General features: G+C 45.1%; 1 protein-coding gene across 1 annotated transcript in view; it reads right to left on the bottom strand.

Annotated features, from left to right (window-relative positions):
• LOC106591281 (leucine-rich repeat serine/threonine-protein kinase 1) overlaps positions 1–25,221 on the bottom strand; it is a 186,730-nt gene that overhangs the window by 51,249 nt on the left and 110,260 nt on the right. Inside the window, exons 14-25 of the mRNA XM_045707980.1 lie at positions 24,720–24,832; positions 24,282–24,496; positions 23,247–23,411; positions 21,569–21,741; positions 21,261–21,384; positions 20,990–21,149; positions 19,635–19,911; positions 18,937–19,108; positions 17,436–17,611; positions 13,260–13,399; positions 9,947–10,099; positions 6,421–6,583 (exon numbers count right to left, since the gene is read on the bottom strand). Coding sequence (XP_045563936.1) covers positions 6,421–6,583; positions 9,947–10,099; positions 13,260–13,399; positions 17,436–17,611; positions 18,937–19,108; positions 19,635–19,911; positions 20,990–21,149; positions 21,261–21,384; positions 21,569–21,741; positions 23,247–23,411; positions 24,282–24,496; positions 24,720–24,832 — 2,031 coding nt within the window. The remainder of the gene's footprint in view (positions 1–6,420; positions 6,584–9,946; positions 10,100–13,259; positions 13,400–17,435; positions 17,612–18,936; positions 19,109–19,634; positions 19,912–20,989; positions 21,150–21,260; positions 21,385–21,568; positions 21,742–23,246; positions 23,412–24,281; positions 24,497–24,719; positions 24,833–25,221) is intronic.

Genomic DNA, 25,221 nt, shown 5'->3' with positions numbered 1-25,221 from the left:
AAGAAAGGATCTAAACCATCTGACCCAGATGTTTTTTTGGGGTCCAGTTTAAGGACCTCCTTTATCACATCAGACTCAGTGACTGCCTGCAGGGAGAAACTTTGTAGCGGGGCAGGGGAAAAAGAGGGAGGAGCATCGGGGCTAGTCGCATTAGAAGGGGTGGGAGATGAGGAAATGTTGGACGGGCAAGGAGGCATGGCTGAGTCAAATAGGAATCCTGACTTAATGAGGTGGTGATTAAAGAGCTCAGCCATGTGCTTCTTGTCAGTAACAACCACATCATCAACATTAAGTGACATGGGCAGCTGTGAGGAGGAGGGTTTATTCTCCAGGTCTTTAACTGTTTTCCAGAACTTCTTGGGGTTAGACCCACAGAGAGAGAACTGCTCCTTAAAGTAACTAACTTTGGCCTTCCGGATAGCCTGAGTGCACTTATTTCTCATTTGCCTGAAGAAGAGCCAGTCAGCCTGAGTATGTGTGTGCAGAGCCTTTCGCCAAATGCAATTCTTGTGGTGGAATAACTCTGCCAGATCACGGTCGAACCAGGGGCTGAACCTGTTTTTAATTCTCATTTTCTTTATGTGGGCGTGTTTGTTAACAATACCAGTGAAAATATCCAAAAAGAAGGTCAAATTTACAGAGACCAGGTCATGAAGGAAGGCTTGCTCATGAAATGTTTTTAACATGCTACAGGTACCTTCCCTGATCCCAACCTCAGCTCTACCTCCTGGACGTCAACACAGGCACCATACATTACTACAGCTACCTCCCTGATCTCAACTCTACCCGGTGGACATCAACACACGCACCATACATTACTACAGCTACCTCCCTGATCTCAACTCTACCCGGTGGACATCAACACATGCACCATACATTACTACAGCTACCTCCCTGATCTCAACTCTACCCGGTGGACATCAACACATGCACCATACATTACTACAGCTACCTCCCTGATCTCAACTCTACCCGGTGGACATCAACACATGCACCATACATTACTACAGCTACCTCCCTGATCTCAACTCTACCCGGTGGACATCAACACAAGCACCATACATTACTACAGCTACCTCCCTGATCTCAACTCTACCCGGTGGACATCAACACAAGCACCATACATTACTACAGCTACCTCCCTGATCTCAACTCTACCCGGTGGACATCAACACACGCACCATACATTACTACAGCTACCTCCCTGATCTCAACTCTACCCGGTGGACATCAACACACGCACCATACATTACTACAGCTACCTCCCTGATCTCAACTCTACCCGGTGGACATCAACACACGCACCATACATTACTACAGCTACCTCCCTGATCTCAACTCTACCCGGTGGACATCAACAAAGGCACCATACATTACTACAGCTACCTCCCTGATCTCAACTCTACCCGGTGGACATCAACACACGCACCATACATTACTACAGCTACCTCCCTGATCTCAACTCTACCCGGTGGACATCAACACACGCACCATACATTACTACAGCTACCTCCCTGATCTCAACTCTACCCGGTGGACATCAACACACGCACCATACATTACTACAGCTACCTCCCTGATCTCAACTCTACCCGGTGGACATCAACACACGCACCATACATTACTACAGCTACCTCCCTGATCTCAACTCTACCCGGTGGACATCAACACACGCACCATACATTACTACAGCTACCTCCCTGATCTCAACTCTACCCGGTGGACATCAACACATGCACCATACATTACTACAGCTACCTCCCTGATCTCAACTCTACCCGGTGGACATCAACACACGCACCATACATTACTACAGCTACCTCCCTGATCTCAACTCTACCCGGTGGACATCAACACACGCACCATACATTACTACAGCTACCTCCCTGATCTCAACTCTACCCGGTGGACATCAACACACGCACCATACATTACTACAGCTACCTCCCTGATCTCAACTCTACCCGGTGGACATCAACACACGCACCATACATTACTACAGCTACCTCCCTGATCTCAACTCTACCCGGTGGACATCAACACACGCACCATACATTACTACAGCTACCTCCCTGATCTCAACTCTACCCGGTGGACATCAACACACGCACCATACATTACTACAGCTACCTCCCTGATCTCAACTCTACCCGGTGGACATCAACACACGCACCATACATTACTACAGCTACCTCCCTGATCTCAACTCTACCCGGTGGACATCAACACAAGCACCATACATTACTACAGCTACCTCCCTGATCTCAACTCTACCCGGTGGACATCAACACACGCACCATACATTACTACAGCTACCTCCCTGATCTCAACTCTACCCGGTGGACATCAACACACGCACCATACATTACTACAGCTACCTCCCTGATCTCAACTCTACCCGGTGGACATCAACACACGCACCATACATTACTACAGCTACCTCCCTGATCTCAACTCTACCCGGTGGACATCAACACACGCACCATACATTACTACAGCTACCTCCCTGATCTCAACTCTACCCGGTGGACATCAACACACGCACCATACATTACTACAGCTACCTCCCTGATCTCAACTCTACCCGGTGGACATCAACACACGCACCATACATTACTACAGCTACCTCCCTGATCTCAACTCTACCCGGTGGACATCAACAAAGGCACCATACATTACTACAGCTACCTCCCTGATCTCAACTCTACCCGGTGGACATCAACAGATGCACCATACATTACTACAGCTACCTCCCTGATCTCAACTCTACCCGGTGGACATCAACACATGCACCATACATTACTACAGCTACCTCCCTGATCTCAACTCTACCCGGTGGACATCAACACAAGCACCATACATTACTACAGCTACCTCCCTGATCTCAACTCTACCCGGTGGACATCAACACATGCACCATACATTACTACAGCTACCTCCCTGATCTCAACTCTACCCGGTGGACATCAACACATGCACCATACATTACTACAGCTACCTCCCTGATCTCAACTCTACCCGGTGGACATCAACACACGCACCATACATTACTACAGCTACCTCCCTGATCTCAACTCTACCCGGTGGACATCAACACACGCACCATACATTACTACAGCTACCTCCCTGATCTCAACTCTACCCGGTGGACATCAACACACGCACCATACATTACTACAGCTACCTCCCTGATCTCAACTCTACCCGGTGGACATCAACACAAGCACCATACATTACTACAGCTACCTCCCTGATCTCAACTCTACCCGGTGGACATCAACACACGCACCATACATTACTACAGCTACCTCCCTGATCTCAACTCTACCCGGTGGACATCAACACACGCACCATACATTACTACAGCTACCTCCCTGATCTCAACTCTACCCGGTGGACATCAACACACGCACCATACATTACTACAGCTACCTCCCTGATCTCAACTCTACCCGGTGGACATCAACACACGCACCATACATTACTACAGCTACCTCCCTGATCTCAACTCTACCCGGTGGACATCAACACACGCACCATACATTACTACAGCTACCTCCCTGATCTCAACTCTACCCGGTGGACATCAACACACGCACCATACATTACTACAGCTACCTCCCTGATCTCAACTCTACCCGGTGGACATCAACACACGCACCATACATTACTACAGCTACCTCCCTGATCTCAACTCTACCCGGGGGACATCAACACATGCACCATACACGTCCAACAAAGGATTCTATGTATTGCATTCTGCTATAGGGCTGGAGCTATAGTCGCCTTGGCAACGTTCTTACGTCCTCATTAGCATCCTCTTCATATCATGAACACAAATCTGTGTCTCAAATGGCACCCCCTTCCCTATGTAATGCACTAATTTGGACAGGAACCCAGTTAAAAGTGGTGCACTACATAGGGAAGAGAGTGCCATTTGGGACTCAAGCCCAAGTCTTTCATGTGAGATTTTAAATGTAGAGCGCTATGTCAACAAACCGGCACAACCGCTTAAATGAGCATAGAACAAAAAGCCTTGGTCAGCTGCCAATCTTAACTGCTCAGAGTTGACCATCTATCCTGGAGCTGACTTCCTGCTAGGGCCCATATGTTAATGTAAGGCTGGGGAAACATTATTCAGGGTCAATTTAATCTCAAACATGCTTTAAATTGCATTTCAGCAGAGTCACACAGCAGATTGTTTGAGCACGTTCCTGTGTGTGTATGTTCTGTGTGCCCATGTTGCGTGCACATTCCTGTGTGTGTGTCTACATAGCTGTGGTGTTAGCTGATGTCAACCCGTGATTATTTAGTCAATATCTCTCTTGTCTTAGAGCAGTACTAAAATGTGTTGCTTGATATCAGAAATATTTGGGAGTGATTGTTGCCCCATGAACAGTAAATACAACAGCGGCCTGTAGTATTTCACAGAGATATACTTGTGTAATCAACCCTCAAGCAGAGTGTGTGTGTGTGTGTGTGTGTGTGTGTGTGTGTGTGTGTGTGTGTGTGTGTGTGTAGCCTTAAGGGTAAACAATACATCAACGGATGCGGTCACTGTTGAGAAATCAACTGAAACTCATTACGCAGCCAAACCTCTGAAGAGCTGTGTGTGAGCGTGCGCAGGATTGCTGTACCTCTGTATGTGAGTGTGTGTGTACAGAGTATCTATGCCTGCAGTGTGTTCCATACTGTACATGTCACGGTCCTGTCAGTGAGGAGCCTAAGGAGACTCCTAGGCTCCTATCAACACAGCAGGAAACCACAAGGCCCTGTACTACACATTACTACAGGAGGACACCACAACCACAAGGCCCTGTACTACACCTCACTCCAGGAGGACACCACAACCACAAGGCCCTGTACTACACAATACTACTGGAGAAAAGCACAACCACAAGGCCCTGTACTACACAATAATACAGGAGGACACCACAAGGCCCTGTACACAATACTACAGGAGAAAAGCACAACCACAAGGCCCTGTACTACACAATACTACAGGAGGATACCACAAGGCCCTGTACTACACAATACTACAGGAGAAAAGCACAACCACAAGGCCTTGTACTACTGGTCAGAGGTAGAGCACTATGGGTCCTGGTCAGAGGTAGAGCACTATGGGTCCTGGTCAGAGGTAGAGCACTATGGGTCCTGGTCAGAGGTAGAGCACTATGGGTCCTGGTCAGAGGTAGAGCACTATGGGTCCTGGTCAGAGGTAGAGCACTATGGGTCCTAGTCAGAGGTAGAGCACTATGGGTCCTGGTCAGAGGTAGAGCACTATGGGTCCTGGTCAGAGGTAGAGCACTATGGGTCCTGGTCAGAGGTAGAACACTATGGGTCCTGGTCAGAGGTAGAACACTATGGGTCCTGGTCAGAGGTAGAGCACTATGGGTCCTGGTCAGAGGTAGAGCACTATGGGTCCTGGTCAGAGGTAGAGCACTATGGGTCCTGGTCAGAGGTAGAGCATTATGGGTCCTGGTCAGAGGTAGAGCACTTGGGTCCTGGTCAGAGGTAGAGCACTATGGGTCCTGGTCAGAGGTAGAGCACTATGGGTCCTGGTCAGAGGTAGAGCACTATGGGTCCTGGTCAGAGGTAGAACACTATGGGTCCTGGTCAGAGGTAGAACACTATGGGTCCTGGTCAGAGGTAGAGCACTATGGGTCCTGGTCAGAGGTAGAGCACTATGGGTCGTGGTCAGAGGTAAAGCACCACATAGGGAATAGGGTGCCATGTGTTTTTGTGCTGTGAGAATGGCGTGGTTTCACTTAGACAGTAATGTGAGCATTAAGTGAGTGAAACAAATAAACAATCAACCAAACAAATGTTTTCTCCCAGTGCAAGGGCAATCTTTTGTTGTTCCTATTGACTGAATAGAGCCATCTATCCCGGTTATAACCAAAAGCTCAGCCTGAGTGTGGGTGACAGCTCAAAAGTGACAGATGATGGGCCAAAGGTTAGGGATAAGAGGTTTGTGGTTCAGAGGGTGTGTGTGTGTGTGCGAGCGCAAGTTTGATAGCATGTTGGAGAGAATCGGCTCTTGCAAAGCTCAGCACAGAATGACTGATCTACAAATCGTCAGGCATCCTAACTTCAACTTGAGAATACATTTAAACTAGTCTCCCATTGAAAATGTGACTTAAGATTAGCCCATCTGTGCCGTGCCTTCCTCAGGCTCATCGTCTTGTGAAGTTACACTGAGTCTGGCTGAGTGTGCGATTGGATTTGATAATGATGGAAACTCCCTCCAGCCAATAGTTACACCAATCCTTATATGTCCATGACGGGTAGAGCAAGTGCACACTTCAGGAGAAGGGATGAGAATTGGGATACAGCATCTATATTGGGGGGGATAGCCGCGCAGAGCTAATAGGTCAATAGGTCAGGGGTTAGAGGTCAAGGGTCAGGGTGAAAGGTTACCGTGAGGGGAAGTCGGTCATGAAAAGCTCTGGGACCAGCTCCTGAAGGGGGACAGGCTGGTCGGGGTGCTGGGGACACACTATGTACTCCTGGCCCATGGCAGCGATCACACAGTCCTCCATGTTGAAGAAGTGCCCTCCTCTTCCTCCCCCTTTTTCTCTGCCTAGCGGTGGGATAATCAGACCAAAAGATAAAGTTGACTTCAGAGTGAAAACTCTGTTTCACAGCAGTCCCATTACAAAACCAATATTATATGTTGATTTCAAATCAAATCACATTTTATTGGTCACATACACATGGTTAGCAGATGTTATTGCGAGTGTAGCGAAATGCTTGTGCTTCTAGTTCCGACAGTGCAGCAATATCTAACATGTAATCTAACAATTCCACAACAACTACCTAATACACACAAATCTAAGTAAAGGAATGGAATAAGAATAAGAATATATACATATACGGATGAGCAATGACAGAGCTGCAAAGGCAAGATGCAATAGAAGGTATCAAATACAGTATATACATATGAGATGAGCAATGTAAGATATGTAAACATTATTAAAGTGGCATAATTAAAGTGACTAGTGATCCATTTATTAAAGTGGCCAATGATTTCAAGTCTGTATGTAGGCAGCAGCCTCTCTGTGTTAGTGATGGCTGTTAAACAGTCTAATGGCCTTGAGATAGAAGCTGTTTCCAGTCTCTCTGTCCCAGCTTTGATGCCCCTGTACTGACCTCGCCTTCTGGATGGTAGCAGGGTGAACAGGCAGTGACAGGTGGTTATTGTCCTTGATGATCTTTTTGGTCTTCCTGTGATATCTGGTGCTGTAGGTGTCCTGTAGGGCAGGTAGTTTGCCCCTGGTTGTGGGCGGTGCAGTTGCCATGTGCCTTCTTCACCACACTGTGTGGGTGGACCATTTCAGTTTGTCCATGATGTGTACGTCGAGGAACTTAATACTTTCCACCTTCTCCACTGCTGTCCCGTCGATGATGGATAGGGGGTTGCTCCCTCTGCTGTTTCCTGAAGACAACGATCATCTCTTTTGTTTCGTTGACGTTGAGTGAGAGGTTGTTTTCCTGACACCACACTCCGAGTGCCCTCACCTCGTCCCTGTAGGCCGTCTCGTCGTTGTTGGTAATCAAGCCTACTACTGTTGTGTCGTCTGCAAACTTGATGATTGAGTTGGAGGCGTGCATGGCCACGGAGTCATGGGTGAACAGGGAATAGAGGAGGGGGCTGAGCACACACCCTTGTGGGGCCCCAGTTTTGAGGATCAGCGAAGTGGAGATGTTTCCTACCTTCACCATCCGGGGGCGGCCCGTCAGGAAGTCCAGGACCCAATTGCACAGGGCGGGGTTGAGACCCAGGGCCTCAAGCTTAATAATGAGCTTAGAGGGTACTATGGTGTTCAATGCTGAGCTGTAGTCAATGAACAGCATTCTTACATAGGTATTCCTCTTGTCCAGATGGGATAGGGCAGTGTGATGGCGATTGCATCGTCTGTGGACCTATTGAAGTGCGTCTAGGGTGACAGGTAAGGTGGAGGTGATATGATCCTTGACTAGTCTCTCAAAGCACTTCATGATGACAGAAGTGAGTGCTACGGGGCGATAGTCATTTAGTTCAGTTGCCTTCTTGGAACAATGGTGGTCATCTTGAAGCATGTGGGGACAGCAGACTGGGACAGGGAGAGATTGAATATGTCCGTAAACACACCAGCCAGCTGGTCTGTGCATGCTCTGAGAACGCGGCTAGGGATGCTGTCTGGGCCAGGAGCCTTGTTAGGGTTAACACGTTTAAATGTCTTACTCACGTCGGTCACGGAGAAGGAGAGCCCACAGTCCTTGGTAGCGGGTCACGTCGGTGGCACTGTATTATCCTCAAAGCGGGCAAAGAAGGTGTTTAGTTTGTCTGGAAGCAAGACATCGGTGTCCCTAACGTGGCTGGTTTTCCTTTTGTAGTCCGTGATTGTCTGTAGACCCTGCCACATACGTCTCGTGTCTGAGCCGTTGAATTGCAACTCCACTTTGTCTCTATACTGACATTTCGCTTGATTGATTGCCTTGCGGAGGGAATAACTACACTTTTTGTATTTGGGCATATTCCCAGTCACCTTTCCATGATTAAATGCGGTGGTTCGCGCTTTCAGTTTTGCGCGAATTCCGCTATCTATCCACAGTTTTAGGGTAGGGTAGGTTTTAATAGTCACAGTATGCCACTATACTTCCTTATAAACTCACTCACTGAATCAGCGTATACGTCGATATTATTATCTGAGGCTACCCAGAACATATCCCAGTCCGCGTGATCAAAATAATCTTGAAGCGTGGATTCCGATTGGTCAGACCAGCATTGAATAGTCCTTAGCACGGGTACATCATGTTTGAGTTTCTGCCTATAGGATGGGAGGAGCAAAATGGAGTCGTGGTCAAATTTGTCGAAAGGAGGGCGGGGGAGGGCCTGTATGCATTGTGGAAGTTAGAGTAGCAGTGATCCAGTGTTTTTCTAGCGCGAGTGCTACAGTTAATATGCTGGTAGAATTGAGGTAGCCTTGTTCTCAAATTTGCTTTGTTAAAATCCCTCAGCTACAATAAATGCAGCCTCAGGATATATGGTTTCCAGTTTGCATAAAGTCCAGTGAAGTTCCTTGAGGGCCGTCGTGGTTTCGGCTTAAGGGGGGATATACACGGCTGTGACCGTAACCGACGAGAATTCTCTTGGGAGATAATACGGTCGGCATTTGATTGTAAGGAATTCTAGGTCAGGTGAACAAAAGGACTTGAGTTCCTGTATGTTGTTCCAATTACACCATGAGTTGTTAATCATGAAACATACACCCTTGCCCTTTTCTTCCCGGAGAGATGGTGGCTGTACCGACTCCGACAGCATATCCCAAGAGAGCCATGTTTCCGTGAAACAGAGTATGTTACAATCCCTGATGTCTCTCTGGAAAGCAACTCTTGCCCTAATTTCGTATACCTAGTTATCTAGAGACTGGACATTAGCAAGTAATATACTTGGAAGCGGTGGGTGGTGTGCCTGAAGTCTGACCTGAAGACTGCTCCGTCTACCTCTTCTCTGGTGGCGTTGTTTTGGGTTGGCCTCTGGAATCAGTTCAAATGCCCTGGGTGGTTCGGACAAAGGGTCCGCTTTGGGAAAGTTGTATTCCTGGTAAGTTGACGTCGCTCTGATATCCAATAGTTCTTCTCGGCTGTATGTAATAACACTTAAGATTTTCCAGGCTAACAATGTAAGAAATATTACATAAAAAACAAAATAATGCAAAGTTTCCTAAGGACTAGAAGCGAGGCAGCCCTCTGTCGGCGCCATCTTGAGGTCATTTATAAAACATTATAGGTGCTCATGCATGCTTATAACAAGTAATAATACATTACAAGGGTATGCTTTCACTAAAGCAAATCAATGTTTTAGTGCTTAATGTCCGCATTGATTGGGTTTAATTTAAAAACCTTTGTAATAGCCCCTAGACATTCCTTCAGAAGTTGACTGTATATTGGCCCACCCTACCTTCTCCTCCTCTTCTCCCAGCTCCAGTCCCCCTGGTTGGGGGTTCCCCCAGACCCCCAGGTCCCTGGTTCTGTCTGATCATGGAGGAACACTGGGGACAGGGGGCGTACTGCTCAATCAATCGGGTCCCATCACTCTCACTGGCCGTCAGGTCTAAAGGAGGACAGACGACACAGAGAGATACAGAAAGTCACATGGTCTGGTGGAGTCTGGCCGTCAGGTCTAAAGGAGGACAGATGACACAGAGAGATACAGAAAGTCACATGGTCTGGTGGAGTCTGGCCGTCAGGTCTAAAGGAGGACAGACGACACAGAGAGATACAGAAAGTCACATGGTCTGGTGGAGTCTGGCCGTCAGGTCTAAAGGAGGACAGACGACACAGAGAGATACAGAAAGTCACATGGCCTGGTGGAGTCTGGCCGTCAGGTCTAAAGGAGGACAGACGACACAGAGAGATACAGAAAGTCACATGGTCTGGTGGAGTCTGGCCGTCAGGTCTAAAGGAGGACAGATGACACAGAGAGATACAGAAAGTCACATGGTCTGGTGGAGTCTGGCCGTCAGGTCTAAAGGAGGACAGACGACACAGAGAGATACAGAAAGTCACATGGTCTGGTGGAGTCTGGCCGTCAGGTCTAAAGGAGGACAGACGACACAGAGAGATACAGAAAGTCACATGGCCTGGTGGAGTCCGGTCTAGCGGTAGTGCAGCCCACTCCGGACTACAAACGTCCCTAAAGGTCAAACGTCAAAGCCCTGACTCCACTACTTTCCTTGTTGTCTTAACCGATTCTCATCAGTCTCCCTGTGTCATGTTATCTCTGATAATCTCTACCTTAAAACGGAATGTTTCCATGGATCCTTCTTACCTTCTGCTATGAGACTTTTTAACAGGAACATGCATTCTCAAAATGCATACTACCGTGCTCCGAGCACGCAAGTTGGAGCACGGGAGGGTTGGAGTGTGAGTCCTAATCAAAGTATGGCAAACGGAGCACGGAGGGCACTTCTCGAAAGCGTACTCTGTTTGTACATATTTTTAAGCACGCATCAATACAAGATTCAATGGAAAGTATGCACAGGAATATGATGAAACCGCGTAAAACAACGACGCAAAATGTATTGAAATCAATTGAGCCCATTATTTGAGCTGAAGCGAGAGAAAATAAACTCAGACTCTCATATGTTGCCTGACTACAATATTTAATCTTGATACATTAATAAATACATTTGGCATGTTAACCTGCCTACACTAACCACTGTGGATGGATGGCAAGTCCATAGTAAGTCAATAGGGCTAGCTACTACTGTTAGCTAGCTATGTAGATAGCCACAAAGAATTGACAGCTAGCTAACCACAAATAATTTACATATACCTTGCATAACATTAGTTTTATGTTTGTATACACTAGTGTAACATAAGGGTGTATACACTAGAGTAAAATAAGGGTGTCTACACTAGTGTAACATAACATAATTTATGCCTGTTAAACTATCTGGTTAGCTAGATTATTACAATTCACATATAGCTAGCTGATAATTGTGAAGTAAAACGTTTGCTTTGGGTATATCTTGTTTGGTCTCTATTGTCATTGTCCTGGCTGGAAGAAAGGTCAGTGAATGGGGAGGTGCAGCGTGAGGTAATACAGTAGGGGGAGGGCTTCTCAAATGGAACGTTTTATGCGTTCTCCACTCTCGTCCAAACAAGAACGTACTCAAGAGAACATCCTTGGAGAACACACTCGGAGCATGAGTGTGGAGCACGGTAGTAAGCATATTGAGAAACACCCTGAGTTTTTACACTGCACAAAATACCCTAGTTTCGTAGTCCTAATTATCCGTACACCTCTGAAGATTCGTCACACCGTTGCCACTCAGAAGATCTACAGCCTTTTATCTGTCAACACTCAAAAGCAGCTTTATCTCCCGACTGTTTGATAACGGGAACACGAGGTGTGAACACCCATCAGTGGGGACCAAAGTGTAATGATGTACGCTGAGAGTTCAGGGAGTGAAAACATTTAATAAATAAATGAACAAAACAAGAAACACAAACAGCGCACCAACATGAAACAGGAACAATGACGCCTGGGGAAGAAACCAAAGGGAGTGACATATAAAGGGCAGGTAATCAAGGAGGTGATGGAGTCCAGGTGAGTGTCATTATGCGCGTAACACTGGTGACAGGTGTGCGCCCTAACGAGCAGCCTGGTGACCTAGAGGCTGGAGAGGGAGACCATGTGACACAAAGATCCTGACTGAGTCCAGCATACAACATGAAGTTGAAGTCATTGAAGAGGTGTTGCTTTTTATGTATGTACAGTGTTTGTACTGTGTATGTACTGTGTATTTACTGTTGGTGTATGTATTGGTGCAATCAAACTTGCCCTTTAGGGAAAATAACTGATGATCTTATTTTATAAAAAGAAAGAGGATATAAAGGAGTGCACTGTGCACACAGAGACAGGCGCACAGAGACAGGCGCACAGAGACAGGCGCACAGAGACAGACTGAGTCCTAATTAACTTGAGACATAACTGGATGTTGAGAAATAACTTTCCGTGTGTGAATACCATTTACATGAATCTGACACGTATGAATCACCAGTCGGGCCCTGTACCCATGTAAATATAGACATTCTGAATGACTCATGCATGTGAGTGTAAACAAATCCCCAATCAACGTTAATTACTCAGTCATCCAGCACCTACACTACAGAAACACAAACAATATATCAGGAAATATCCCATTTACCACACATTTTTATCCAAAGCGATTTACAGTCATGCATTTTCATATGAGTGGCCCCAGCTGAGCGGGGATCCAAAACATAAATATGAATGCATGCACACACACAGATCACAGCACACCCACCATGCTGACCAGTCTGCTAACTGCTGTGATTTGACAGGTAATCTATAACCAGCATCAGGAGTTTAATGTGGACTAATGACTGAATCATCAACACTCCACTGTGTTAAAGCTGCATTTAAAAGACACAATCTGCTATTTTAATTAACATGACGATTGAGCAGCAGGAAATATGACAGACTTTGGCTGTCATGCTGAGTTAGGGGAAGCAGGCAGGCAGACAGACAGACAGACAGCCAGACAGACAGACAGACAGACAGACAGACACAGAGACAGACCTGTCTCTATTCCTTTGAAAAACTTTTTTTGTATAACGTTTACTGTTCATTTTGTATTGTTTATTATAGTTTTTTTATTATCCATTTCACTTGCTTTGGCAATGTAAACATATGTTCCCCATGCCAATAAAGCCCCTTGAATTGAAAGAGAAAGAAACCTCACCAGGGAACCACTGTTCGATGAGGGAATTGACATGGTCCGTAATGAAGGCCATGGCTGAAAAATCCCTGGTCTCTGATTGGCAAATGATCTTGATGCCCCCGCTTTTCTTCCTCTTCCAGTTGACATCAGTCGATTCCACACTGCCAAGGGAGAGAGGGAGAGAGGGAAGAAGAGAGGGAAGGAGGGAGAGAGGGATGTAGGGAGGGAAGTAGGTAGTGAGAGAGGGAAGTAGGTAGTGAGAGAGGGAGGGAGAGAAGTAGGTAGTGAGAGAGGGAAGGAGGGAGGGAAGTAGGTAGTGAGAGAGGGAAGGAGGGAGGGAAGTAGGTAGTGAGAGAGGGAAGGAGGGAGGGAAGTAGGTAGTGAGAGAGGGAAGGAAGTAGGTAGTGAGAGTGGGAGAGAAGTAGGTAGTGAGAGAGGGAAGGAGGTAGTGAGAGGGAGAGAGGGAGGGAAGTAGGTAGTGAGAGAGGGAAGGAGGTAGTGAGAGGGAGAGATGGAGGGAAGTAGGTAGTGAGAGAGGGAAGGAGAGAGGGAAGTAGGTAGTGAGAGAGGGAAGGAGAGAGGGAAGTAGGTAGTGAGAGAGGGAAGGAGAGAGGGAAGTAGGTAGTGAGAGAGGGAAGGAGAGAGGGAAGTAGGTAGTGAGAGAGGGAAGGAGAGAGGGAAGTAGGTAGTGAGAGAGGGAGGGAAGTAGGTAGTGAGAGAGGGAGGGAAGTAGGTAGTGAGAGAGGGAGGGAGGGAAGGAGAGAGGGAAGTAGGTAGTGTCAATAGTCTAAAGTGTCTACCTGTCATATCCTTATATCCTTTCCTCCATCTGAACTGAGAGGTATAGATCAAAGTTAATGATCAGATACGTCTCAACAATTGTCACCCAACCTGTGCTTTCAGATAAACACAGGGGCAACAATTTTGTAGAGCCTAAAGCATTGTGCAAAGTACAACAAATACTGTAAACATCATAATGTTGCAGTGTGATTTCATTTGAAACTTTTCTTCTTCAACAATGTGCATTATAAAAGGAGACAATTATTTAACTACAGTTTAGTGAACTGAGCAATCCATAAATAGTTACCTCTTTATAACGCACATGAAGAATTTTTTTTAATTAAATCACGCTGCCAGATTATAATTTGGTTTATGGTCATTTTTGCACTTTACACAATGCTTTTACGGCATGAAAACGTCACCCCCAGTCTGCTATTCAATTTAACAGAGGGCTTGAGGTTTGCAGATGACCTGAAGTTGATCTTCAAATAAAATCCTGTGCAACTGTAACAGACTTACTGAAGGGCTGGTTTCTCAGACCCAGAGAAGTCTATTCCTGGACAAGAAAATCACTTGGAGATTCTCCATTATGTTTTTTAGTCATGACTAGTAGTTGGCTTAAAGGGGAAGTTCAGGATTTGACTACTTGATGACTAGTCAGAAAGTATTCTATGGGCCAGCTAAAGTTAGCTGAAATTTGTGGTGGTGGTTTAAACTGGACCATTGATTACATCCTGGCTTCAAAACTACTTTCAGGGTGAAGATATTTCTGACATAAAGTTGTAAACTACTGAACTTACCCTTTAATCCGTGCCCAAGAAACAGGTCCTTAGTGACCTCAAAATGCGACAACGTAAACAATTAAGTTGATAACATAATAATACAAATGTAAAACACAAAAAAATGCAACAACGTAGAAGAAAGGAGTTGAGAGTCCCCACACTCTATGTTCCCAGATGTGTTCTCTAAAGGCGCTGTGTTCACTAAAGGTGCTGTGTTCACTAAAGGCGCTGTGGGCTCTAAAGGCGCTGTGGGCTCTAAAGGCGCTGTGGGCTCTAAAGGCGCTGTGGGCTCTAAAGGCGCTGTGGGCTCTAAAGGCGCTGTGGACTCTAAAGGCGCTGTGGTCTCTAAAGGCGCTGTGGTCTCTAAAGGCGCTGTGGGCTCTAAAGGCGCTGTGTTCTCTAAAGGTGCTTGGGTCTCTAAAGGCGCTGTGTTCTCTAAAGGCGCTGTGGGCTCTAAAGGCGCTGTGGGCTCTAAAGGCGCTGTGGGCTCTAAAGGCGCTGTGGGCTCTAAAGGCGCTGTGTTCTCTAAAGGCGCTGTGGTCTCTAAAGGTGCTTGGGTCTCTAGCTGTGTCCTCTAAAGGTGCTTGGGTCTCTAGCTGTGTCCTCTAAAGGTGCTTGGGTCTCTAGCTGTGTCCTCTAAAGGTGCTTGGGTCTCTAGCTGTGTCCTCTAAAGGTGCTTTGGTCTCTAGCTGTGTCCTCTAAAGGCACCTGGGACTCTAAAGGTGCTGTGTTCTCTAAAGGTGCTGTGTTCACTAAAGGTGCTGTGTCCTCTAAAGGTGCTGTGTCCTCTAAAGGTGCTGTGTCCTCTAAAGGTGCTGTGTCCACTAAAGGTGCTGTGTTCACTAAAGGTGCTTGGGTCTCTAAAGGTGCTGTGTTCTCTAAAGGTGCTGTGTTCTCTAAAGGTGCTTGGGTCTCTAAAGGTGCTGTGTTCTCTAAAGGCGCTGTGTTCTCTAAAGGCGCTGTGTTCACTAAAGGCGCTGTGTTCACTAAAGGTGCTGTGTTCACTAAAGGTGCTGTGTTCACTAAAGGTGCTGTGTTCACTAAAGGTGCTTGGGTCTCTAAAGGTGCTGTGTTCTCTAAAGGTGGTTGGGTCACTAAAGGTGCTGTGTTCACTAAAGGTGCTGTGTTCACTAAAGGTGCTGTGTTCTCTAAAGGTGCTGTGTTCTCTAAAGGTGCTTGGGTCTCTAAAGGTGCTGTGCTCACTAAAGGTGCTGTGTTCTCTAAAGGTGCTTGGGTCTCTAAAGGTGCTGTGTTCTCTAAAGGTGCTGTGTTCACTAAAGGTACTTGGGTCTCTAAAGGTGCTGTGTTCTCTAAAGGTGCTGTGTTCACTAAAGGTGCTGTGTTCACTAAAGGTGCTGTGTTCTCTAAAGGTGCTGTGTTCACTAAAGGTGCTGTGTTCTCTAAAGGTGCTGTGTTCACTAAAGGTGCTGTGTTCTCTAAAGGTGCTGTGTTCTCTAAAGGTGCTGTGTTCACTAAAGGTGCTTGGGTCTCTAAAGGTGCTGTGTTCTCTAAAGGTGCTGTGTTCACTAAAGGTGCTGTGTTCTCTAAAGGTGCTGTGTTCTCTAAAGGTGCTGTGTTCACTAAAGGTGCTTGGGTCTCTAAAAGGTTATTTGTTCTCCAAAGGTTCTTTGTTCTATAAAGGTTATTTGAAAGTGTCCCTCTGTGAAGAACCTGAGGGCGCTGCTGAAGGTACTGTATGGGCTAACTAAGAGCCTTATAACCTACTGACAACACTCAGATGTACAGGTGCACTTTTCAGAGATATCATTAGGTACGGGTATTCGTAATAATATTTGATCATAGCATGTTTATTAGAGAAAGTATCTCAATATGCACACTGTTCTAGGAAATATACCAGTAATAATGTGCAAGTCATTTTATGTAGCACTTTAAACTCTTTCTCTAATAATTACACAATGAAGCACATAATAAGAGTACATGTGCATTTTTTAAGACACATCATTAAGTGCCTGGCTTGGCTAATTAACCCTGTATGCAATGCTGAGCCAGCTCTGTGTTTGATTAATTAGGCCTGCTCGTTTAGCGTTTAGCCGGGTCTGGGGTGGAGACACACAGCTGTGGTTTGGCATGCTTCCTGACGGATGACAAATCTACACCTTGTTGTAAAAGGTGCTATACAGTAAGGAATACAGTATTTATTTACCTAACAGTGGGCCAAATCCTAATCTCGTTCCCAGACACTTTCACCCAAATGAGCGAAGTCTAACGCGTCAAACTTAGCCTTCATTAGCCAATACAGAAAGACCGGGAGAAACTCCCGGCGCATAGGTATTGGCTTAAATCGACTTAATTTATCAACCAATCATCTCCCGCAACACCTTCCCCCTAACCCTCCCCACGGTTCGCAGTTGTGTGATTCGTTAAAATAATATGATGACAAATACTTTACTCAGTAGGTCACTGCCATAGAATTCTATGGTCACTCCCACTAAGGCCAACTTTGAATTGTTGAAATCCCAGACTTATATGCGCCGTGCGCAATAGCCTGGGGACGAGGTTAGCCAAATCCTAACTCAAACATTATGCATTGGTGTCAATGGGAGATTTTCTTGAACATTCGAGTCACACACATGCATTTCAAGTAAGTTACCCCAGTGTACCCTTAATCCCTCACCTTAGATACCCTCCGTCAAAGGTGACCAGTAGTCCCTCTCTCCAGTAGATGGTCTGACTGCGGCGGACTCTGAAGGTGCTACAGCGGTTCTTCTGTTGGCTACCTGTTCCCGCAAAACTGTAGATCACCGTGGTCCTCCTCCGCTCACTCTTAGCATTCCTCTTAGGCTCAAAGGACTAGGACAACACAGAGAGAACTCTTAGCATGCCTCTTAGGATAAAAGGACTAGGACAACACAGAGAGAACTCTTAGCATTCCTCTTAGGATAAAAGGACTAGGACAACACAGAGAGAACTATTAGCATTCCTCTTAGGATAAAAGGACTAGGACAACACAGAGAGAACTCTTAGCATTCCTCTTAGGATAAAAGGACTAGGACAACACAGAGAGAACTCTTAGCATTCCTCTTAGGATAAAAGGACTAGGACAACACAGAGAGAACTCTTAGCATTCCTCTTAGGATAAAAGGACTAGGACAACACAGAGAGAACTCTTAGCATTCCTCTTAGGATAAAAGGACTAGGACAACACAGAGAGAACTCTTAGCATTCCTCTTAGGATAAAAGGACTAGGACAACACAGAGAGAACTCTTAGCATTCCTCTTAGGATAAAAGGACTAGGACAACACAGAGAGAACTCTTAGCATGCCTCTTAGGATAAAAGGACTAGGACAACACAGAGAGAACTCTTAGCATTCCTCTTAGGATAAAAGGACTAGGACAACACAGAGAGAACTCTTAGCATTCCTCTTAGGATAAAAGGACTAGGACAACACAGAGAGAACTATTAGCATTCCTCTTAGGATAAAAGGACTAGGACAACACAGAGAGAACTCTTAGCATTCCTCTTAGGATAAAAGGACTAGGACAAACACAGAGAGAACTCTTAGCATGCCTCTTAGGATAAAAGGACTAGGACAACACAGAGAGAACTCTTAGCATTCCTCTTAGGATAAAAGGACTAGGACAACACAGAGAGAACTCTTAGCATGCCTCTTAGGATAAAAGGACTAGGACAACACAGAGAGAACTCTTAGCATTCCTCTTAGGATAAAAGGACTAGGACAAACACAGAGAGAACTCTTAGCATGCCTCTTAGGATAAAAGGACTAGGACAACACAGAGAGAACTCTTAGCATTCCTCTTAGGATAAAAGGACAACACAGAAAGGAATAGTTTTAAGAAAGGTACAAGTTTGTGAGCACAACAGATACAATTGTCTTGAATTCTGTCTTTTGCCCGCCCCCACCATAATCTTACAAAATGTATTGAATATAGTATAGGTTAGAAATATGTTTTATTGAAGAGCATAATTACATATGCTGCATTTCTTTACATAAATGGCATCAGACAGTAACATAAATATCAACTAGCATAATCCAGGTAGAACATGTGGATATTTTCAAAAGTAATGGACTGTACGAGTTCTACACAGTCTTTTCAATTCCCCGGTAAACACTGTTCAACTGCCCATGCAGGAGTGGGTGCCAAACCCTGTTACCTGGAGGTCCATCTCGGTGAGGCTGATGAGCATGCGGGCGATGAAGCGTTCCCAGAATCCCGCCGGCACAAAGCTCATCTTGAAGAGGCGCTGGATGGAGTTGGCGGTCTCTTGACGGAAGCCGTGGATGTCCATAGCAGGTTTAGGAGGAAGGAGGTGGGGGAGGAGGTAACTGTAGAGGAGGAGAAAAGGTAAAGTTAAATGTAGAGGAGGAATATAAGGAATCCATGAATGTCCATAGCTGGTTTAGGAGGCAGGAGGTGGGGGAGCAGGTAACAGTGTAGGAGAGGAGCAGGACAGAGGTAGGTTAGAAGTTATGGATGTCCATAAGGGGAATGAGGTGGGGCAGATATATGAGATATGTTATAGGGTCAGTTCTGTTTGCTTTCAGAGAGATAAGCCGTGCTACAAAGCGCATTGTGAAAAGAAAGTACGAGCCTGAACAGTTCAGTTCGGGTCGGCACGATAGTGCACATCATATCTGAGAATCAGTCTCCATGTCGCTGGGCCAAGTTCAGTTGGCAAACGTAGTGGAATGATGCAGATAGAAATGTCATGAATAGAGCTGACTTGATTCCTTATTCTACAAATCAGAGGCAGGCTTGTTCTACATAACACAGTTCTTTCTGAACGGTCCACAATGTTGTGCTCTGCTGAACATGGCCCAGGGCCCAGCTCAGAGAACAGCCCGTCCCTACCTATCGCTGGCCACAGGCAGAGCAATCTCAAACTTGGCCAGAAACTGGAAGTACTGCTCCTCCGTCTGCTGGGTGAAGCCCGTTCCCACCAGGAGCATGCGCAGATCCTCCGCTCGGATCACCCCATTCCAGGCCACTGATCGGGAGCTCTTCAGGTGGATGATCCGCTCCAGACACTCCGACAGCCACACGGGACAGAGGAAGTAGAGGGTACACAGGCCGTGACTGGTGTCTGGGAAGTGGAGGAGGGTGCCTGTCTCGATCAGGAAGCTGATGGCTGGAGAGAGGCATGAGGGAAGGAGAGAGGGAGAGAAGAGATCACGTTTCAAGTTTTTATTGTCACTTGCACAAGTACAGTGAAATTCCTTTCTTGCTCTTTCCCAACAATGCAGCAATCAAGATCAGTAGCACTATAAAAATAACCAAAACAGTCAAGATGGAGGGAGGGATAATGAAGAGGAATACGTTCATCAGGAAAATGTTCTATAATAGTCTGGATAATGTAATATATAATATACTATGGTTAGTTCTACCAGGAGGGTTAGTTGTACCTCTCCAGGGGGAGCAAGGTTAGTGGCCCCTGGTCTACATAATATGTACAAGGATGAGAAAGACAACTTGAAGAGAATGTGTAACTGTGTATAAAACCATTCAATCGACTCATGCAATATTAAAATACTTTTGAAAAGTACCAATGCAACTGTTTATCTCAATATCAAATAATTTCAGGGTAACAATTAAAATTCCACACCAGAACTATCTTTTGGTATTGGTTTCATTAGTCCATTGTTGAAATGTTCATATGATGCAAAACGCATCATACCGGCTGTATTTCTGTATTTTGAAAGTTATATATCTTGAAAACTTGATTGCTGACATTCAAAACATTTTGAGACTATATCAACAATGGACTAATGAAGTGTTCCTACCTCACTGTGATTGTTTTCAATTAAAATGGTCAAAAAGAAAGAGAAACAGCTTCTTAGCAAAGGGCAATTTCTCAAGCAAGAATTTAGCTAGGACTGTCTGGGAGTGGTCTGAGTGGGGAGGGGCAAACTGACATTTGCTCTTATTGGGAGAGAGGTTTGGAAATCTCTTTCTTATTGGTCTATTAACTAATTTACTGCATAGTGATGTCACCATGGAAGGCCAAAACTCCACCCCACCAAAACTGTCAGAAATTTCAGCTCTTATACAAATAGAGCATTATCATCTTTTTCACAATTTCACAGTATTATTCCAACCTCATAGTGTGGAAATATATATAAAACACAGCAAAAACCTGTTTTTGACTGAACTGGGCCTTTAATGAAATAATGTAGAAAAATAAATAATGCTGAAAAAGGGTCTGGTACCAGTCTGCAGGTCCTCGTAGTCTCTGATGTCACTTCCTGGGTTCTGCTCTATGACGAGGTCCAGCTGTGCGTCTGTCAGGTACTGGACCTCGTCTTCTGCATCCCGCCGACCCCGCTCATCTAGCACCGCTTGCTGTAGTGTAAGGTAGCTCTTTGGGATCTATGAAGGGTTATAAAGGGTTTATAGAGAGGTTATAACGCATTTTTATTCTGAGTATGGTGTTACCCACAGAAGAGCTTTATACATAAGCATGCATGCACACACACTTACCAGTCTGCCCAGCAGCTTGTGTCCGCTAGCTGAACTGCTGCTGTTGTCCTTCATATAGCAGGCCACCTGGAAGATCAGCCTCTTCAGACCATCCAGACCCTCCTGGGTCTTACACGATACCTCACTGAATACACACACACAGAGTCAGATATACACACACACACACACACACACACACTTTCATGCCAAGGGTTGAGGAAATCGAAACTGTGTGTGCGGTAACCTGACTGTGTGTGTGTTTTGTGTGTGTGTGTGTGTGTAAGGTGACAATGTGTGTGTGTGTCCTACGGTCTCTGTGTATGACTCACTGCAGGTGTTTCCAGGTGATGTCTGGGTAGCCACTGGCCCTGGCGCCTGATGGAGACCTGCATAGTGCCAGGATGTAGGCCCTCAGAGTGGCCACCCGCTCTGTACGGAACTTGGTGTCGATCAGGTCCAGGTGGGTACCCACCACCACCACCGCAGAGTTAGGGGCACGCGCCTACAGGTCAAAAGTTCAACTTCAGAGGTCATATACAATGCTTTTCAAAAAGTATTCATACAGACTTATTCCACATTTTGTTGTGTTACAGACTGAATTTAATCAAGTTGTAGTGAAATCTTAAGGATGATCAAAGGAAATTGGATGCACCTGAGCTCAATTTGGAGTGTCATAGCAAAGGGGGGTGAATACTTATGTAAATGAGATATTTCTCAATTTCAATAAATTTGCAAAAAAAATTGAAAACATGTTTTCACTTTGTCATTATGGGGTATGGTCTATAGATGGGTGAGAAAAACATCTATTTAATCCCTTTTGAATTCAGGCTGTAACACAATAACATGTGGAATAAGTCAAGGAGTATGAATACCTTCTGAAAGCCCTGTAGGGTATGACCCCAAATAACTGCTCTGACCTGTGGCCCAGTAGTTCATCCTGATCTCCTTCTCAGCCAGTAGCTGGTGTGATGCTCATCTGAATAAATACAGCACGGTGACTTTGACAATAACAGGTTTTTCTGGTCAGTAATAAAGTATTATAACGTGATTGTTTATCTAAATCAGTTCTTCTGTGGATTCATTGGATTGTGTAAGTGAGTTTCCACTATATTTCCTACACCAGTGTGTGTGCCTTATTGTTCTTTTATTGTTGCTCTTCTATTTTTTTATTTAGTTTATTTAGTCAATATTTTCTTCTTAACTTTTATTTTTCTCAAAACTGCATTGTTTGTTAACGGCTTGTAAGTAAGCATTTCACAGTAAGGTCTACACCTTTTGTATTTGGAGCGTTTGACAAATACAATTTGATTTGACCAGTCCTTTCTTTTTAAATTGATGAAGGGAAGTGAACAAGTGCACACTTAGGGCAGAAAGGTGGAGAATGAGGACACAGTCATTGCCAGGTTATGATTAGGTGTTATGGTCAGTTTCTTGATGTTTTACTTCAACAGGTTTGACATTTAGAATCCCAAAGGTCGCCCAAAGGTCATTGTGGCCAGACTGGACAACTCATCCACGTCCTGTGACCTGAGCGTTCCTTCCCACAGTGGAAATAGACATGACCTTTGTAGTTAAAACCATGACACCTGTCAGAGTCACTTGAAAAAATATGATTGAGGCTCTTTTATTCTCTCAAATACTTTTTACCATTGTTGTATAACACCTATAAAATAAAATTCCTTATTTGTAAAGAATATTGACAGAGATGTTGTAGCCATGAAAAGATATTGGAGTCAATTCAGGTAAAAATCACTTAAGGAATTAAAAAAAATGTATAATTGAAAATATAATCATGCAGAGGCTTTGGGTTCGTGTTATGTTCCCATTCAGTAGAATATACTTCTCCCCACCAGAGGCCAGGGTTCAATCCTACTGTTCTCCCACTAGCCTGTCTCTCCCTCCATTTCCAACTGTCTAATTAAAGTCAACAGTTTTTGAATGTCTTTCTTTAATAAAAAGAAGAAACTAAATGGCACTAAAGTCTGACTAAAATGTATTCTGCCTCACCTCAATGTTAAGCAGCCAGGACTGTAGACTGGCTACAGCCTCCTCTCCCAGCGCTAGGTTCCATATGACTACGTACAGGGCCTTGTCCGTGAAGAAACACTGGTTGACCGTGGACATGTTGGCCGGACCGCCGATGTCCCACACGTTGAACGTCACGGAGTCTGCCTGTTACGGTGGTGGAATTAAAAGAAGAAAAATGAAATGTATATCACTCCAAAACAAATTACTACAAAATGATACCACTGTCAAAACCAACCTTAGTTGAATGACTGACTGAAAAAAAAAAAAACTTTGGAAATGCAATTCCTACTCCTTCTGCCTCAGTTCCACCCCTACATCTATACAGGATGAGATATGTTGTATTATTGTGTCAAGATTAGGAATTAGGAATGGGTTCATCTCTCTTGGACCAACTACGGCAAATAAATGGTATCCTAATCGAGCATCTGACGTAATTACACCAGATTTTATTTCTGGGTTTCCAAGATTAGGAATGGGTCAACATGCCCGCCTTTGTGTTACTTTGTAACATGACATAATCGTAGTAACCATCCCAGGCTAAAAACAGACTGGCAGCCACACACACACGCCAGGCTCAAAACAAACTGGCAGCCAGGCTCAAAACAAACTGGCAGCCAGGCTCAAAACAAACTGGCAGCCAGGCTTTCATGGAAATAGATATTAAAAAGTAATGTAATAATGAGTTCATACAGATCTCTTTTCTGGAAGTAAAACACGCTGTAGGAAGACATGCGAGCAATAACAGAAGAACAGTGTGCATTGCAAACTTTTCACATTTGATTTTGTTGCCTTAAAATGTTATCTTATAATGGACTCAAATGGAATTTTGTCCTACCGATCTACACAACCTACTCTACAAAGTGAAAAAAAAATGAAAGAAAATGTTCGTAAATAATTTAAAATAAAATATGTATTGATTGAGTATGTCTTCACACCCCAGAGCAAATAGTTGATGGAAGTACCTTGGACGTGTGCGTGTGTGTGTATTCTGTATGCATGTGTGTGTTCTCTTACGCTAGCTTTAACCCCATTGGGTCTGTCCAGTTCCCAAGTAGCTGTGCTGATGTTTCGTTCTGCAGGGGAGAAAGGGGAGGTCCTGCCCGTCTGTAACGCCTCCAGGAGGGCTGTCTTTCCCTGCCGAGGAGGACCAATCACAAGAAGCTTCAGCAGCTTACAGGGCTCCGCCTTCCGTAGGTGGGCTCGGAGGAAGGACAGCACTGATGCTGGACCTGAGAAAGGGAAATGGGGATACCTAGTCAGTTGTACAAATTAATGCATTCAACTAAAATGTGTCTTCCACATTTAACCCAATCCCTCTGAATCAGAGAGGTGCTGGCGGCTGCCTTAATCGACAAAAACACACAGATATGTAAACACAAACACCCCAAAAACACACACACACACACACACACACACACACACACACACACACACTGTGTGGTGGTACTTTACCTTCTTTCCTGATGTCCTGGGGAACATTAGTGATGTTGAGGTCCTCAATGTCCAACTGCCACAGGTTAGAGAGCTGCCCCAACTCAGCTGGAAGTTCCCGAATACCTGGATTACTGTTCTCAGATCAGGGGAGAGAGAGATGGAATTAGGTACTATACATACAAGGATAACTGGGTTACTGTTCTCAGATCAGAGAGTGTAAGGAACCAGAGGACCACTTTGATGGGTGAATGTTAATGCGTTTACATCATATGATCTCTGAAAACACAGGGGAATACTAATGGCACAAGGTGTTTCTCATCCTCAACATGTCCTGTTGCTTTGTGAATGAGTGAACATAGATAAACATTGGAAGAAACTAAATAATGGAATAATGGGCCGGTTTCCTGGACACAGATTAAACCTAGTCTTGGGCTAAAAACCACTTTCAATGGGTATTATTCCATCGAGGACTGACTAGTCATAATGTGTCCGGGAAAACAAGCGTATGGCATAACGCCAA

The sequence above is a fragment of the Salmo salar genome, chromosome ssa26 (genome assembly GCF_905237065.1).
Source record: "Salmo salar chromosome ssa26, Ssal_v3.1, whole genome shotgun sequence".
In the NCBI taxonomy this organism is placed as follows: domain Eukaryota; kingdom Metazoa; phylum Chordata; class Actinopteri; order Salmoniformes; family Salmonidae; genus Salmo; species Salmo salar.
Note: the sequence above shows the minus strand (reverse complement) of the source record. Positions and strands in the feature narration are given on the sequence as shown.